The 16,684-nt window shown below is 46.1% G+C and overlaps 1 protein-coding gene across 2 annotated transcripts in view; it reads right to left on the reverse strand.

Moving 5' to 3' along the window:
* Positions 1-3,146: 3,146 nt before the first annotated feature.
* The window catches only part of TCTE1 (t-complex-associated-testis-expressed 1), an 18,210-nt gene continuing 4,672 nt past the window's right edge, over positions 3,147-16,684 (reverse strand). For both annotated transcript variants that reach the window (XM_014517388.2, XM_025197844.1), the window contains exons 2-5: positions 13,751-14,082; positions 9,116-9,684; positions 7,026-7,475; positions 3,147-4,166 (exon numbers count right to left, since the gene is read on the reverse strand). In XM_014517388.2, the coding sequence (XP_014372874.1) occupies positions 3,981-4,166; positions 7,026-7,475; positions 9,116-9,684; positions 13,751-14,027 (1,482 nt within the window). In that variant the 5' untranslated portion in view covers positions 14,028-14,082 and the 3' untranslated portion in view covers positions 3,147-3,980. The remainder of the gene's footprint in view (positions 4,167-7,025; positions 7,476-9,115; positions 9,685-13,750; positions 14,083-16,684) is intronic.

Below are 16,684 nucleotides of genomic sequence, written 5' to 3' on the forward strand. Positions count from 1 at the left end.
GCTGGATGACACCATTATAAATAGTGCTATTGTTGTTGCTGTAATGATCCACACATACGGTAGAAGCAAGATTTGGGAGATGAGGGAATATCTTTCATTGGACCAAACCTGTACAGTTGGGAGAGAAAGCAGACAAGTTTGAGCCTTCAACTATTCTGCAAGTAGCCATGCCTGGATTGTGTATGCTTCTTTCCCAGATCTGTTGAGGGGCGCTTGATGTTCAAAAGCTTGTCTGCTCACTCTCTCCCAACTGTACAGAGCATTCCAATAAAAGGCAGAGATGTGCCACAGCAGATTTGTGCCCTGGGCAACACCTGGGGCAGCACCATCTGCTGCGCTGCAGATGACCTGGCCAGTTGCCAGCTGTGGCAGGAGTTATTTTTGTGCCCCTTGCCAAAAGAACTGCCCATGGCTGCTGCCCCATCATCCGCCCTTGGTTATGCTATTGAAGAAAGGATATTACCTCCCCTCACAAATCAGCTTCTCACTTTTTTATAAGCTTGAGGAATAGAAGTCAAGGAGATTTCAAAATGGCTGTCTTGACGCATCTTCAAGCTGGCCATGGCACCTGTACGTGTGTGTGTGGTAGTCACGAGCTGTTAGTTTCCTGCCAACCTCTGGCGGGCCACAGGTAGAAAAGTTGTGAGTGTTTGAGAAGGTGAGTCAATACACACTTTATTGTAAAATATATCCATGGCCCTGCTTTCCCCTGTATTTTGCCAGCTCCATCCAAAGCAGAGACTGCCAAACAAACCTATTATGCTTTGTGCAACTGCCAGAGTGTTAATTTGCAACACATGTTTGGGGACTCATCCATTTCCCATGTTTAACTTATTTTCAGTGCGTAGCCCTGCTCTCCAGGCAGAGCGCTACACTAATGCTCTAGGCACATCCATTCCCAGCACACATGCAGCTCTGCTGCAGACAGGTCCATCTGGGCTTGCTGGAAGCTGCACTTGCCCCACTTGGCTGAATCCGGACCTTGTTTTTTTTTTCTGATGTTATTAAACTAAAATCTCATTGAATCCAGGTGTATCATTTAAGGAAAAGTTTTGTATAGTAAGAAAAGAATATCACCTCAACATAAAGTACTAGGTGGCAGGTGATGAATAACATGTTCTGGAGATGTTTGGGGAGGGGGAGCAACTTTGTGTAGCTGATGCCCTTAGTATACCCTGCAGTGCAAGCTACCAGGAACATCCATGCACCACTTGGGAGGGAGTGAATGCATTGATTTGCAAGGACTGCAGAGTGGTGCATCTGACACCTCAAAGCCTGGCTGCTGCCACCAGTGATAACCTCACACTATCCTTTCTGATCTATAAGGCCATAACATCAAGCAGCTAAAGGCCCCACTGGCCAGGGGGCTGCAGGCAGCAGAGCCATGGATGTTTGTATCTGTCACCCAGAGCGAGGCACCGGCGGGGATGTATCTAACAAACTCTTTTGTGAGCACTGGGAACAGTTTTTACTTTTAACTCTGTCAATATGATCTAGCTCTGTCTGTCTCTCTCTATATATGTACAAACAGTATATCACAATGTTGCCTTTTTTGTTGGGAATATCAAAGTACAAAGATTGTAAACCAAATCGGTGTAATAAAAGTTTCAGATGATTCACTGACTTGTCTCTCAGTTGCAAGTGTTTGCATGTCAGAGCCTGTGGGCACTGTCAGGCCACTCCAGTGTTAGTTAAAGGTCAGGGAGTGAACATTGTTTTGACCCTGAACCATTCACAAGGCAAAAGGGCATTACCATGGCAGGCCTACTGTGGTTCAGACCTCCTGCAGGAGGAATCAAGGGAGCTAGAGAGTCCCATGTGTGACCCCTTTCCTCTTACTCTCCTCTGGTATCTAGTGGACTGGGCCCAACAAACATTTTCCCTCCAGCCCAGAGGAGTCTGAGTGAGGCAATGTTGCTCTGTGCCTCTTACACAGATGTCTTGTGTTCACAGGGATATTGCTTCTTTCTTCTTGCTTTGATAGGAAGAATCTCACTCTCATAAGTCAAGAGAAGCAGTTCTGTGTTTGGCAAGACTGCCTGATGCTTTCTCTTCAGTGCTGAGAGAAGTCTGTAAGGTAGAGAGTGCTGGATGAAGTATAGCTTGGATGTTCAAATCCCTCTGGCCTGCAGATCAGTGCCAAACAACTTCTTGAAAACGGGTTCCAGGAGAACGGCCATACTACAGTGAGTGTTGTAAAATGAACCTCACCTATTCCCATAGCAATGCCAGTGAAAATCTAAGGCAGCATAGCACAAGATGTTCCCCCTCCCTTGGTGAATACTGTCAGAGATGCTATTGGACATAATGCTTTAGATTCACCACACTTCTACCTTTGGCTGTAGACAGTTTTAATAAAAATAGAGGCCAAACCTCAGCTGGATCAATAACTCAAGAAAAGCTCTTGATCAACTACACACAATTCAACCCCCCTCTCTCCCCATCCAAACCACTACACACCCTAGACCAGTGGTTTTCAAGCTTTTTTCTACCAGGACCCATTTGTAAACATCAATGGCCAGCCCTGACCCACTGCCCCCCTGGCTCCAGGCCTCAACCCACCAGTGTGTGGGGCAAGGGGTAGGTGTGTGGGATGGGGTGAGGGAGGGGTATGGGGCATGGGGAGACCCAAGCAGCCCCTTGTGGGCTGGAGCTCTGCCAGCCTGCAAGGGGAAAGGCATGGTTTCCCACATTTTTATCCTTGAAAGGAGAATCCATTTTTAAAGTTTACTGATCCATTTTTTTAAGTTTGTTCATGAAACCCAAAACTCCCTTTTGGGTTGTGACCCCTGGGTTGAGAAACGTTGCCTTAGACCACCCTTCAGGGAAAAGCCTAATGAAGCAGCATGCCCTGCAGGTAAGGTCTGAAACAGAACTTCTGATGTAGGAAGTGTTCAAAAACACTTCACAGCTGAGGCAGGAGCCTGTCACTTGGATTCATTCCCCCTAATGATCCTGGCTTGAACACATTACTGGGACTCATTTTGAATCCTGGGTGACATGACAGACAGCAGAACTTGGCTTCAGGCACTTTGAGGGGTTGAACTTAGAGGCACGTTGCCTCCATGAGGCCACATCAGATCCAGTTCCTACCTTACCATTGACCCGTGAGCCAGGATGATGTCAATCTAACAAAGCATGGATAGAATTAGAAAGCTTGCAAGAATTAGAGTTTTACTCATTTGGAGTGGTTTGTCTACTCCCCAAATTTTTGCACTTTAACTGGAAGCTGTGGATGAAAAATAACCTTGGGATAAAAACAAAGTGCAGAAACCTGGGTGGTTGCAGCTTTATAAAAACTGAAAAAAATTCAGACGATCAAGCCTATGTGTGGGGTGAGCTGACCTAAAACAGGTGGTTTCCTATCCTGTTTGCTCCTTCTTGGTCACTGTGCTCTCATGTAGTGAGTTCTGAGAGTGGCCACCCAGTGCTGGGTACAGGGTTGTCATCTGCCATCCTGTTTTCCCCTTGCCAAAAACAACATCGCTCTGCTGCAAGGTGGTACAATGTGGGAGACCTGGGTTTGGCAGTGATGTGTCTATTCATTGTATTCAGTCTCACTGTAGCAGTGAGCTTCATGGTTTCAAGACAAAGGCTGCTCCAAAGGTCAGCTATAAGACACCCTGGCAGGTGAGCATAAAGCAAGGAAAGCAGATGAACTGAGAAAAATCTGAATGGAGGTGTGTGCGCTGAATGGGAGAGTATGCTTTGGCTGGTGGGAGTTCTCTGGGAACCTAGCTTGGTTGCAGATATGGAGAAAAGACCAAACCCCAAGCATGCCGGATGAAAGAACCCAATGACAATCTTCTTTGGGGTCCAGGTGCTAGGTAGGTCCTGTCTGCTGAGACCTTTTCTACTTCCTTGATCCCCCTTCCCCACACACACAGATACTCATGTTTAGCACCAGCTCCTCAGTGAAAAGAAGCATTTCATTTCAATAGCTGCAGAGCAAAATAACCATGTATGAAAGACTAATCCAACTATGGGAGCTTTTCTTGGGGGGAGTTTGATTGCTGCAGGGTCTTCAGACGGGCTATCTCCTGGTTGGCCCTCAGGGTCTGGTTAATGAGGTACTCGCTCTCCTGTCCCACCTCTGCCAGGCGTAGGTCAAATTCAGTCATGGTTTTGTTATCTGACATTCCTTCCAACAGCTGCTTCCCACCATCCTAGAATCAGAAAGGAGGTGGATGAGAAGTGTGAACCAGGAAAGGGGGAGACCTTCAACTAAGAGTCGCTGCTATCTGTTCCCCATCATCACACTAACTTTCACTGGCATTCCCCTACTGCCTGCAGGTAGGGCAGAAAAGGGCACATGTGTTTCCCCTTCACATCTGGGGAGGCTGTACATTACAGTGAATAAAACCTGGGGGAAAGGTCCGGAGTAAGAGCCTACATCTCACAAACTAAGACTTTCACCCAAGACTAAAATATCACTCACAAGGGAATGGCAGGAAAGGACAGTAACCTTATGCAGTGCACAGTGAGATGATGTTTGCTAATGACTCCCTCTGGGTATCATGTCAGTGGTTTTCAGGCTCATGGCTCCTAAATAGCACAGACTGAGATGAAAATCTGAAGGAGCTGTCCTGTCACCCGTTCACCTGCTCACAGTTGGGTAAAGACAAGTGCCAGCACAATAAAATGTACTGCTGGAATCCAGAAAATGTCACGAGTTCTATTCTGCTGGCTTTCTCCTCAGTGTACATCCACACTGTTGATGATTGTGTAGATACCCCAGATAGCTTTACACTAGCTAGGCTGGGTCCAGTAGCAGTCTAGCCACAGCAGCATGAAGCTCAGCATAGGCTAATTTACCAAGCCCCTCGGGGGCAACCCTCTCTAAGCTCAATGTTGCCCTGGCTGGCCTGCTACCAGCACCTGAGCCAGCTGATATACAGACTCATTGCAGACACCATGTCATGGAAGACATATTTGGAGTGGTAGACCCTCCCATGCAGTGGACATCCAATTTACTTAAGACATTCAAGCTATGAAGGAAAATGTTGCCAAGATCTCAGGTGTTCAGGTTTTGGAGTCAACTCACTTTGGTGGTGTCACCTCCCTCTTCCGCTAACATCATCCCTAGGGAATAGGACCATCACACTTGTTTTTGACTTGTTATATCTCAAACATTTCCAACCTGCACCCATCAGATACCACATACATTGGATGCAAAGCCCAACTTTTGCTGTTTGGGGTGGCCTGCTGCCATTTAGGCCTCTTTCAAACATGGCAGAAAGTAAGCAAAGAAAGGAAGGTCTCTTGTTGAAATGAACAGCAATGCAGATGCATATCAGCAGGGTGACTCTGGCATGCCTCCAGTGGCTTGATCAGAGGCTTGGGGGTCAAAACTCTTGGACTGTATCCCCACATCTAGGAGTAGAGTGTTATTTAGTGGTTACAGCAGGGGACTGGGAACTAAGACTCTGGCCTTTCAGCTACAGCTCTACTGCTGACTTTCTGGGGAAACTCAAGTGAACCTCAGCCCCTCTCTGTGCCTCAGTTTCCTCATCTGTAAAATGGAGACAATAAAACAGATCCTGGTCGCTAGGTACTCTGAAGCTGTATTCACGGATATCAGTAACATTGCCTTGATATGCTTAGATGGAAGGTACTAAACATTATGATTATTATTTAAAAGTATAAAAAACTCAGCAAAAAAGCCCTTTGGTCTTTGCTTTGCTACGTTCAAGCTTTTTCATGTTTATGTGATAATAAGAAATGGAACTAATGAGACACTTTCTATCCTCAAAGCTCTTTGAAAACACTGGCTAGTAACCAAATCTGACAATCCTGTGAAGCAGGCAGATAGGCACAGCAAATCTTGCTACCTCTGCATTATACCAAGAGGGAAACAGAGGCAGAGAGAACTTAAAAGGTAGCCTTTTCAAACCTGGCTGCACAACATTGTTACTAAATCAGCTAAACAGAAGAAATCTGATCTTCAGAGATGTGGGGCATTTGCAGCTTTGAGGGCATGTCTAAACTGGTGGTAGAGCTCAGCATCACCCCGACCATAAACTCTAGCTGTATGTTCCCACTCCACGTGCATCAACTGCAGAAATGAGGTGGAGAGGATGCTCTGTGAGCACTGCTTGGACTGTGCCCCAGAGTTAAGTTTTTGCTGTGCTTGTGATGGCACCATGGGGCACTCCCAGGGTGTTTCCACTGCCTCATGTCTGTCTGGGGCTGACATGTGGAGTGGGGTGGATGATGGTGCACAAGGCCATAGTAGGGAAACTGAGCACCCTGCTGCTGCAGCATAGACCTGCCCTTGTTAACATCAGTAGGATTTACACATGCTCAATTTTCAGTTTGGAAAATTGGGGCCCTGAGACACACCAGCCAAATGGTCAGTACCAGATTTGAAAATTCTGGCCCACAGGACTTGGAAAGTTTTGGGAAGACTCCAGTGGCAGTGCTGAGAGTTATGTGAGCTCAGCAACTCAGCCAGTTTTTTAACTCTGGTCTGTATCTGGCTGGCTGGGGGAGGTTGTGATGAGAGTGAGACCTTCCCGTTTGTGCACTGCTGAGACAGAAGAGCTGCAAGGGGACAGATGTCTCAGCCAGACTTTCATATGGCACTACCATTCCCATAGCACCTTCCTTTCTAATCTGGAAACCTCTTCCCAGATTGTGTGCAGTAACCATGACACCCGTAGGAAGATGTCCTGAATTTTCTGGGGAAACACCCCCCAGCAATCTCTTGATGCCCAAAGCAGGAAATACAGACTCAATGCAAGGGCCACGTAGCACTGCAAGGAGTTTGAAACAAAGGAATCCCCCCCTTCTTTAGTGATGTTTGCTGTAATCTCTCTGCTGCTAGTAACTTGCAATAATCACTTTAGATGTGTGTGACAAAGGGATACATTCAGCTCCCTAGAGAAGGGTAGCAGTTCAGAGGCAGAAGGAGATCTGCATCTGCTTTATATAAAATTACCCAGACAGATGCACCAAGACAGCACTAGCTGCTGTGACTGCAGCACACAGAAATTATTTCTTTTGCAGGTGCAGAAGCTACTTACCAGTCCTATGTGGTTGCATGAGAGGTTGATGCTAGTCAGAGCTGTGTTTTGAGCAAGGACTAGAGAGAAAAGTGTCGCTGTGGGCTCTGACAGCTCATTGCCTGCCAGATTAATGGATCTCAGGGAGGAATTGCTCAGCAAGGCGTGGCCTATGGCTTGCCCTCCCTCATCCTCGATGCAGTTGAGGCGCAAGTTCAAAGATATCAGTGTTGAATTCTTAGTGAGAGCATGAGCAATCGCCTGGGCACCTGGGGGCCGAATCTGGTTATTGCACAGGGTGAGGATTTCTAGTCTGCTATGGTTCATCAATTTGCCAATGGCTCTCGCTCCTCGGTCCCCAATCAGATTGTGAGAGAAGTCCAGCTCCACCAGGCATGGGTGGTCCAACAAGTTCCGAATCAGCAGCCGGGCCTTGTCATCATCCACTTTGCTGCGGGTCAGTTTGAAGACCTGTAGGAGGAAAAGAACATGACACTTTTTGGCACAGACCCCACTGACATTTCGCATGAGATTTTTACATGTACCCAATGAATGAGATTCACACTTCTACCCTCTTTGGAGAGCACTTACTAAATTCACCTTAGCTTACAGTTTAATAGCCACTGTTTGAACTGTAGCCCAAACACAACAAGATACCATCTTTGTGGTACTAGTCTTTTTAAGGGGCTTTGTTTATCCCTCACTAAAGGAATTTTGCAGTCTTAAATTTTCCCCAAGATGGGACCTCTATGGCTATGGAAGAGATCATTTCATTTAACATACATAGGCAGAAGGCACTTCCTAAAGTCTGCCAAGCCAGAGACAGAGCACGAGCAGTCAGGTAAGTTTGACTTTGCTCTGTGTGAATATACAGTGGGCCAGAGTCTCTGAATCACTCTGAATCTCAGAATCACTGGGGAGTTGAGGTTTCTGCTGTTACCCAGAAAGAAACACCTTCCATGCTCCCACACTTCCCCTTGATCCCTTCATATCTGTGCTGCTGGAGGCATCCTGCCCTGTTTATTATTTAATCAACATTTTTGATGTTCATTTGCTTATAACCCCTCTTCCCCTCCACAACTTAAGGAAAAAAATGCCTCCCTGTCCCCTTTACAATTATCCAAACAGGTGCAATAGGAGTGCTTTCAATACCACTCCTCTCAGTGAATGGCAAGGTCATATTAGCTGAGTCCCTGGCCACACAACACCCTAGACAACCCACCCCCAAAAGCAAGTAGCAGGAGACTTAAGTTTCACTTCAAACACTCAGTTAGATTGGCACGGCAAAAAGGAAAGCCCTGCAGTCAGCTAACAAAGACAGTTGCTCACAAGCTCAAGGAATCTTCACGTTGTATCATTCCACTCAGCTCAGTCTGGCTCTGGTGCCACCCTACAGATTCTGTACCTCAGTGGCTTATACTGGGAGTGTCTACACATGCAATTAGTTTGAAGCATAAACACTGATGTTTATTGCACTCGAGTTTACTGATCCCAGGCAGGCTGCTTGAACATGCACCTGGGATCACAGCACATTGAGGCAAGAGCAGCCCCAGCTGGCAGGGGGCCCAACGTGCTGCAGAGGGGCTGGCTGGGGCATGAGGGTGCTCCAGTGAAAAACTCTGCAGCAAGATAGTACTTGTATTTACAAGTACTACCCTGATGTGGAGTTAATTAGTTTCCTGTGGCCTAATAGAGCCACATGTATAGATGCAAAGATGTTTACTGCAGAGCTAATTAATCTACTCCCCAATAATGACTCATGTAGACATATCTGCTGGATCTTAATTTAGCCATTGGTGTGGCATGAACTACATCTTAAATAGTTTTCTGGGTTTGTGATTTGGGCATGGCCTCTACATATTACAGTGAACTGCACTCTACGAATACACTTGGGCATCAGATTTCAAACTTTGCCTAAGAGGGTTAAACTATTTGGCTACTTGAATGAGGCATTTAGAAACTGCCCAAAGACTGGCCAGACTAAGAGTGAGAAGCAAGCAACACTTGTCTTTTAGGCTTTTTCCTACAGTAGTTTTGGCCCTGTTTAAGCATACACCTTAAAATATGTGTATGTGTGCATGACAGAGAAAAATCAGCTCGGAGCATGTTACTTTCAAGCTTTGGCACTTCTTAAGACCCTTGGCCAGATTAGAACAGTCCTTAGAGGTGAAGTTAAACAGTTTCCATTCAAAGTTCATGCCACAATCCTTCACTCCATAGGACAGATTCAGCTCTTCTAGATGAGGGAGGGCAACAATGAGCCCCCCTATGTCATAGTGGTGCATGGAGAGTTCATCAATCTCAACATCACTCCCAGAATCAGACAGGTCTTCCTCTTCCTTCTTCTCATCCAGCTTCACTGGAGGGAGGAACTGGTCGATCTCCAGCTTCCTGACATAGTCCTTGCAGAGTGGGATGGCATCCAGGATCCGATCAGGGTCTGTTACATTAGGGACAAAGTATTTGAGGATGTTCTCCAGGTGGCGTTCAAAGAACATCCGCTTCCAGCTGCCCCCATAGCAGGAGACATCACAGACTGTCCAACACTCAGTGCAGCACCTCTTCCAGTAGCCTTCATCGCTGATCAGGTTGGCTGTCACAGAGAGGGGAAGGCCTGTGGAGATCCTGTCCAGCACTCTCTTTTTGTGCTCAGGCAGGAGATGGTTCAAAATAGGTTTCTCTGTGGAGAATAAGGAAGAAAAGCAGACTAATCCAATCCTCCTAGAAATATCATGTTAATTTTTTAAGCCAGACCTATTAACATTAGTTCTTTACATTTGGCAAACAGTGATTTTATAAGATGCTTGGGAATAGCATCTGTTTATTTAGCTCCCCATCTGTGGCCCCCAAAAGTAGTGAACCACACATATTCTGGGCTCTACATAGAAGTGGCTAGCAATTGTATTTTTCTTGCTACATGGATCTATCATTGTCAATTCTGCTTTTAGTTACAGAAGTTTAAATCCCAAGTAACACCACAGAGTTACTCTAATCTTACACAGCAAGATTTGGCCTGTTTTGTGAATTTTCCTCTCTCAGATTATAACCATTATCAGGGAATATATTTGAACCTGCGTAAGTGCTCTTCATAAAACTTTTGGCTTTGCACCTGGGTTCTTGAGACTGTGGTATTGATAGTTTCCCACTTCCTGTCCAATGAGCCCCTCTTCAATTCCGTCTCCTATCTGTGAGCTCCCTCAACTCTTTTGTCTGAACTACTCTCACATGTCTCAGCTTGGTTCTTTTACCCTGGAAGGTCTACACGGCTGGGAGTGCCTGTGAAATGCCATGTATGTTTTCAGCGCTATGTACATGGTTTGTATTAAATCACTGCCATCCTAATAGATTGATGAAGACCTGTCTGTACAAGGAAAATTGTAATTGAGAAGAAAAGCTGTGTGACACTTACCCATTCTTTCTCTTCTTGGCATTTCCCTTACAAAAGAGTTCTGCATAAGACCATAGAGCGTTTCCCTAGAAACTTTTCCTTTATGTCCCCTGCACTCTCCTTCCAAACTCCAAACCATTAGGACTGCAGTGACCTTCTCTTAGGATACGCCTCCATTGCAGCATGTGTTGGCAAATCCATATTTGCTGTAATTTAGCTTGCTCAGGCAATAACAGCAATGAAGATGGGCTGGCACAGATTTCACAGGGGACCAGCTGCCCATTTAAATACTGAAAACCCCTGGCAGGCTCAGATGTTCTGTGTTGAAGCCCATGCTACTGCAATTTCACTGCTGCTACTGGCACCCATGCTAATGAAAACTAGGGCAGGCATGCCCACCTCCCTGTGCTGCTATCCTGCCTCCTGACTCCAGTCTTGATGACCACAGGAAGGGACCTCCTTCCCCACCTGCTCCCACTAAACTGCCATGCCCAAGCAGTTTGGGAGTCAGACTTTTGCTGTTTCTTCTCAGTTCGTGTACTCCGGGGGAAAATTCCCCGCCCAAAGAGGCTGCCATTCTTGGCTTGTCACATGACAACCAATCCTTGTGGAAACATGAGCCGTGTTGCAGGATCCTAGCCCTCTCTCACAACCTGTGTGCGCTACATGTGTTCTTGGACTGGAAGCAGGGAGCACTTCTAGCTCTGGGTGCAGCATGTAGCATAATGACACCCCTATGCTGAAGGCAAATGTAATTTAAGTCAGCGATGCTCAGTCCTGCCTGGCTCAGGAGCCACATAAACTGTCAGTGCTGACCAAAAAAGCCACAACAATTGGTATCCCCCGGGTGAGTTGGGGCAAAAGAAAAAGACTGCCTTTGAGTCTAGTAATACTTCCTGCTTGGTATGTCTATAACAGTACAAGAACTGTATGCACGCCTACTGCAAAAGCCAGAACACACTTGTTTTCAGCCACATCTGTTAAGAGCAGTGTTCTCTTACCAGCAACATTTACACAGGAACATTTTTTGTACCGTGTACTTAGGTGATGCTCTATAACAGAAACAGTATCTTAGGAGCAACACAGCATCAAGGCACTGACAGGTTGCTACTAATAGGAGTCAACTGTAATTGTACCATGATTGAAAGAGACAAGCATCCTCCTTGTTCCATTCTTCATGATTATTGGAAAGACGTGTCCAATGTACACAGCAAAAAAGAACCCCAAACCCTTTGATAACAGCTTCTGTGAAGAATCACAAGAGGTAAGTCACAAAGCCACTTATGGCTCAAGAGCCATGATGTGACTATAACTGATTTGAGTAATAAAATGAGAAGAGAGGCATGAACTCACAGGTCCTGGTAAAAACTGATGTGGTAAGCACAAGCAGGGCATGGAGAGAAATTCATATGACAGGCTAAGAATCACATTCTATATGGGAGGTCCCAGTGGAACAGATTCACTCCTCATGAATCTCCATAAAAATCAAGAGTTACAAGAGGGATGAACCTGATTCAAGCATGTGCCTAGCAGTAACATGTGGACAGTTCACTGAAAACATCAGCTCAGTGTTCAGTAGCTGTCAAAAAGGCAAATAAAATATTAGGGATTATTAAGAAGAGAATTGTAAACAAAAATGAAACTATCATTTTGCCCATTTATAAATCCACGGTGTGTCCAAACATTGAATACTGTGCCCAGTTCTGGTCCTCACATCTCAAAAAGAATATCAAAGAACCAGAAAAGGTAGAGAGAAGGACAACAAGAATGATTAGTGGTATGGAGCGGCTTTCATGAGGAGAGTGGATCCCAACCTCAGGGCACGACCCAAATCAGGGTCGCAGGGGATCCACCCCTCACTCTGCTCCGTCTGCCTGTGGGGCTCTCCTGCTGCACAGTCTGCATGGCTCTTGCCACTGCTGCCCCCCACAATCCTGGCCCGGTCTGGGCTCTGCTGGCGCTGCCAGGCATAAATGAGTCAGTGACAGGGGTTGCAACCTGGATTTAAGGTTGCAGCAAAAAAAAGGTTGGGAGCCACTAGTCTAAAGATTCTGGGCCTATTCAGTTTAGAAAAGAGATGTGTGAGGGGGGACATGATAAGTGTTTATAAAATATTAAATCCATAATGGTTTGGATTATGCCTCAGGCAGGAGGTCGGACTAGATCAGCGTTTTTCAATCCATGTGTCGTGACCCAAAAGTGGGTTGCAAGAATATATGAAAGGGTCATGAACAAACTTTAAAAATGGATTCTCCTTTAAGGGAGAAAAACATGGGAAACATGGGTTTTCCCTTGTAGTTTGGCAGAGTTCCAGCCTGCAAGGGGCTGCTTGAGGCCCCCCATGCCCCATCAACCCCCACAGAGGTTGGGAGTGAGGGGCACCAGCAGGACAGGGGGCTGTTTTCTACTTAAACTATTCACTGGGTCAGGACTGGCCATCAATGTTTACAAATGGGTCCTGGTACAAAAAAGGTTGAGAACCACCGGACTAGATGACCTATGGGGGCATCTATATACATGCTCCGGGGTGGGAAAGGGGGGCTTTAATTGGAGCAACTCTCAGAGCTGCTCTAATTAAAGCATTCGCAGCGTCACATGTATTCAGCGTCCCACACTTGAAAATGGCAGCGGAGGTGCTTTACCTAAAGCTCGTTTGACATCAGCAGACTCGCAGCCGACTCAATTAATTGAGTCTCTTCTGATGTGTGCTAATGTATGCCCAGATGTATTAGATTTAATATGCATTAACTAAAGCATGTTAATGCAAGTGTAGATGCACCCTGGAGATCCCTTCCAGGCTGACTTCTCTATGACTCCTGACTCCCAGTTCTCTCCACTAATCATTAGTTCTGTAAACACCAACCCTCCCTTTCCAGGGGCAAATTTTACAGCTTCCTTCTTCCATCCTCAGCACCCAATGCTCATAGCCTGCATGCACCCATGTGTAGGAAACTAGCTTGTAAATGGCAAAGAGAATGTAAATAGGAATTTATTATTTACTGTCTCTCACAATACAAGAACTAACGGTCACAAAATGAAACTGGTGGATACATCTATACATGCTATTAACACAACCAAATAAACTGTGGCACAGTTTGCACCGGAGCTTATTGCTCCTGGGCACAACATTTACATGTGCGCCTGGGACCTCAGCACATTGAGCTGGGGCAGCACAGTCCCAACTGGCAGGGGATGGGGGGTCAGCTTGCCAGCCTGGAGCTGATCTGCCCCTGCTCAACGTGCTGCAGAGGGGCTGGCTGGGCACAAGGATGCTTCAGTGCAGGGCTAGCCCTCATAAGCCTGCTGCAGGTTCAAGTGTATGACAAGGCTGTCAGCAGGCCTGCTGCAGCTGGCTTACTTTCGAAGTTGATGATGATGTACTGAAGACAGAGCTCAGTGAGGTGTGGTACAATGGCTAGGGACCACTCTGGATCCTCAGCAATGATCCGTCGCATGTGGCGGATGTTGGCTGCAGGGTTCACCACAGATGTTCGCACTGGGGGGGGCATCACACTGGTATCTCCAAGGACCGGCTCCTGCATCTTAACATGGGAGAATGAGGCTATCCCTTTTGATGAAGTGGAGGCACAGTCTGCTTCTGGCTGGCAGTCGCCAGTCGAATTTACAGTTGGCATTCTTAGAAGAAAGACAGTTGTGGAAAGGGCCAGCAGTCAAACCGTCTTCCTATTGCTAATTAAAACAAATAGAAACATTGTGACAAGATATTTACAAGCCATCACTCTGCTTACTTTGCTTGCATGAAATACGCCTTTTCCCTACCCTTTGTCTGTCTTAATTGTAAACTCTTCTGTGAAGCAACAGTCTGGTGTTCTTATATTTATATGGTACCTGACACTATAAAGCTGCTTGGTACTAGTGTAATTAAAGTAACAGATAAAGATAATAGTATGGTACTGCTACAAAGAGGTCTCAAACCTTTACAAGTGAAAACTCATGGGGACTGTATTCACTTCTAGGTACAATTGTTTCTCTGCCTTTCCTTTTGGCTTCTATCAGCGGATCTCATTGCTCTTCACAAGCATTCGTGAACTGTGCCTCCACAGTTCAGACCCTCAGAAAAATTACATACAAGAATCAGAAGACAGCAGCATACAGGACTCTGGACTCCTAGGGTATTATGTCTCGTGTTGTGTCAGGGTTGACCATAGTTTTACTAAGAGTTTAGATTATGGATTTGTATGGGATGGTTTGGATAGGGATGATCCTGCCTCAGGCAGGGGGTTGAAGTAGATAACCTCTAGAGGTCCCATTCAGCCCTACATCTCAGACTCCTGATTCTCAGTTCTCTCTGTTAACCGTTAGTTCTGTAAACACCAATCCTCCCTACCCATGGGCAAATCTTCCAGCTTTCTTCTCCCATTCTCTGCACTCGCTGTTCTTGGCCTGCACATACCCATGTGTAGGACACCAGCTTGTAAAGCACGTGGCTAAAACTCTCGATGAGAGACTTGAGTGAGGACAGCAAAGGATGGACTAGAAAGGAAGGGGCTTCATTTCTGCATCACGGATGCTGGGATGTGCCTTTCATGATTCAGCATTTCCAATGACAGTAATCTATACTAGTGAGCCTTTTTCTGAGCACCCCAGGTTATTCCAGCTGCTCAGGGGTTAAGAGGAAGATGAAGTACCTTCTTGACTGGGACTAATTGCTGTCCCTGCAACAGCTGGAGCTAGGAAGGCTGTAGCTTAGAAATGGAAAAGGCTCAGAACTGCCTTTTATTTGGAGGGACTTCAAGAGAGGGGTTTGCACAAGTACAGAAGAGAAGCAAGGGAAAGATGCTTTCTAATGAGAAGTCAGGCAGGGAGCGCTAAAGAAGGAATACAATTTTGCTGTAACTCCTTTCCATCAGATCCTTGCTTGGCTGCAGATAAATAAGTGAGTCTGGCTTCCCCCACTAGGCCGCACCAACAGGGCAACTAAAAATGTTAAGAGGCCATCAAGTGGTATGCTGAAAGGGGAGAGACAATTAGAGAGACAGCCTGAGTATAAGGAACCAGGCAGAAAAGAATGAATGACATTTGAAGGGAAAACTGAGAAAGTACAACTTGTGATGTCATCAAGAAGTGGTGCCATGGGCAAAGGTGACATTCCTGATAGACATATTTAGACCAGTGTGGGTAGAGTGCACATACCTTGCAGTCAGGTGCACTGGAGAGGGAAGTCCCTGTCTTCATTTGCACTAGGACTTGTTTTGGCACGGAGCTCGTGCTTATGCCAGAAATGAGCACTGGACTTGGATGAGATGTCCCTCCAAAAAGCCCTCCAGCAACATCTGGAAGGAACCTATAGACACATAGGATCCCAGGCCATGCTGTCCCGCCCGTGCATTTGTCTGGAACAGTGCTTTGATCCCACACAATTCTACCAGAACAGAGGGAGACGCAGATGCTGCTACCCAGATCAAGCTCATTATTTCTTTCCCCCTACATGAGATTACTCCATTTTCCTTTACACAAGCAATATGTGCTGGCTCAGTCAACATAAGCTCCTGTTTCTTTGAAACCTTTATAGTAGGCAGTTGGCTTTGATAGAAAGCCCTTCCAAAACTGTCTGAGGAAGCAACTGTTAAACAGCCAGCATAAAGGAAGAGAGGAGATCTATGAAATGTCAAAAAATAGAGTAAAACAAAAATGACTCATGTCAGACTGCAAAGAATGTGTCAGTAAATGCATCTTCAAATGTATTCATACCAAATGTTAGAGGAAAGTAATCAGTTAATAATGATAGTAGGGAACAGGAGATGAAAGATAAAGCCACGGCAGTTGGCTTTTGTCCTTTGGTCTTGAGAGAGGACAGAGGGTTGCTTAAGATATGGATTGTATCTCCTGATATATCTGTGTGAGAACATCAATGGCAATGGTAGTGAAAAGAGGAGGAGGAGGAGGACTGCACACCCAGGAAGAATCACAGAATGACAGGGTTGGGAAGAGACCTCAAGGGCCATCTAATCCATTGCCTCCTGCACAGCTGCAGGATGAGCTGTTCCTGTGCTATCCCAGATAAATACCCATTCGCCTCTTCTTGGAAACCTCCAATGAAGGAGATTCCACACGTATTTCAGACAATTTATTTCACGCCCTACTGTTCTGACAGTAATGCAGTGAAACTGTGGGAGTAGAGTGGGGTGACTACACCAAACAGGAGCTGGAAGAAATAGGGGGATGCAGTCTGAAGAGTCAGAAACAAAGAGTGAGAAAGGGTTTCTTCAAATAGCACAAAACACACAGGGGATTGCCAGGGCTGTCCAGATAGCTATCGCCAGTTGTGAGG

The sequence above is a fragment of the Alligator sinensis genome, unplaced genomic scaffold (genome assembly GCF_000455745.1).
Source record: "Alligator sinensis unplaced genomic scaffold, ASM45574v1 scaffold198_1, whole genome shotgun sequence".
Taxonomy (NCBI): domain Eukaryota; kingdom Metazoa; phylum Chordata; order Crocodylia; family Alligatoridae; genus Alligator; species Alligator sinensis.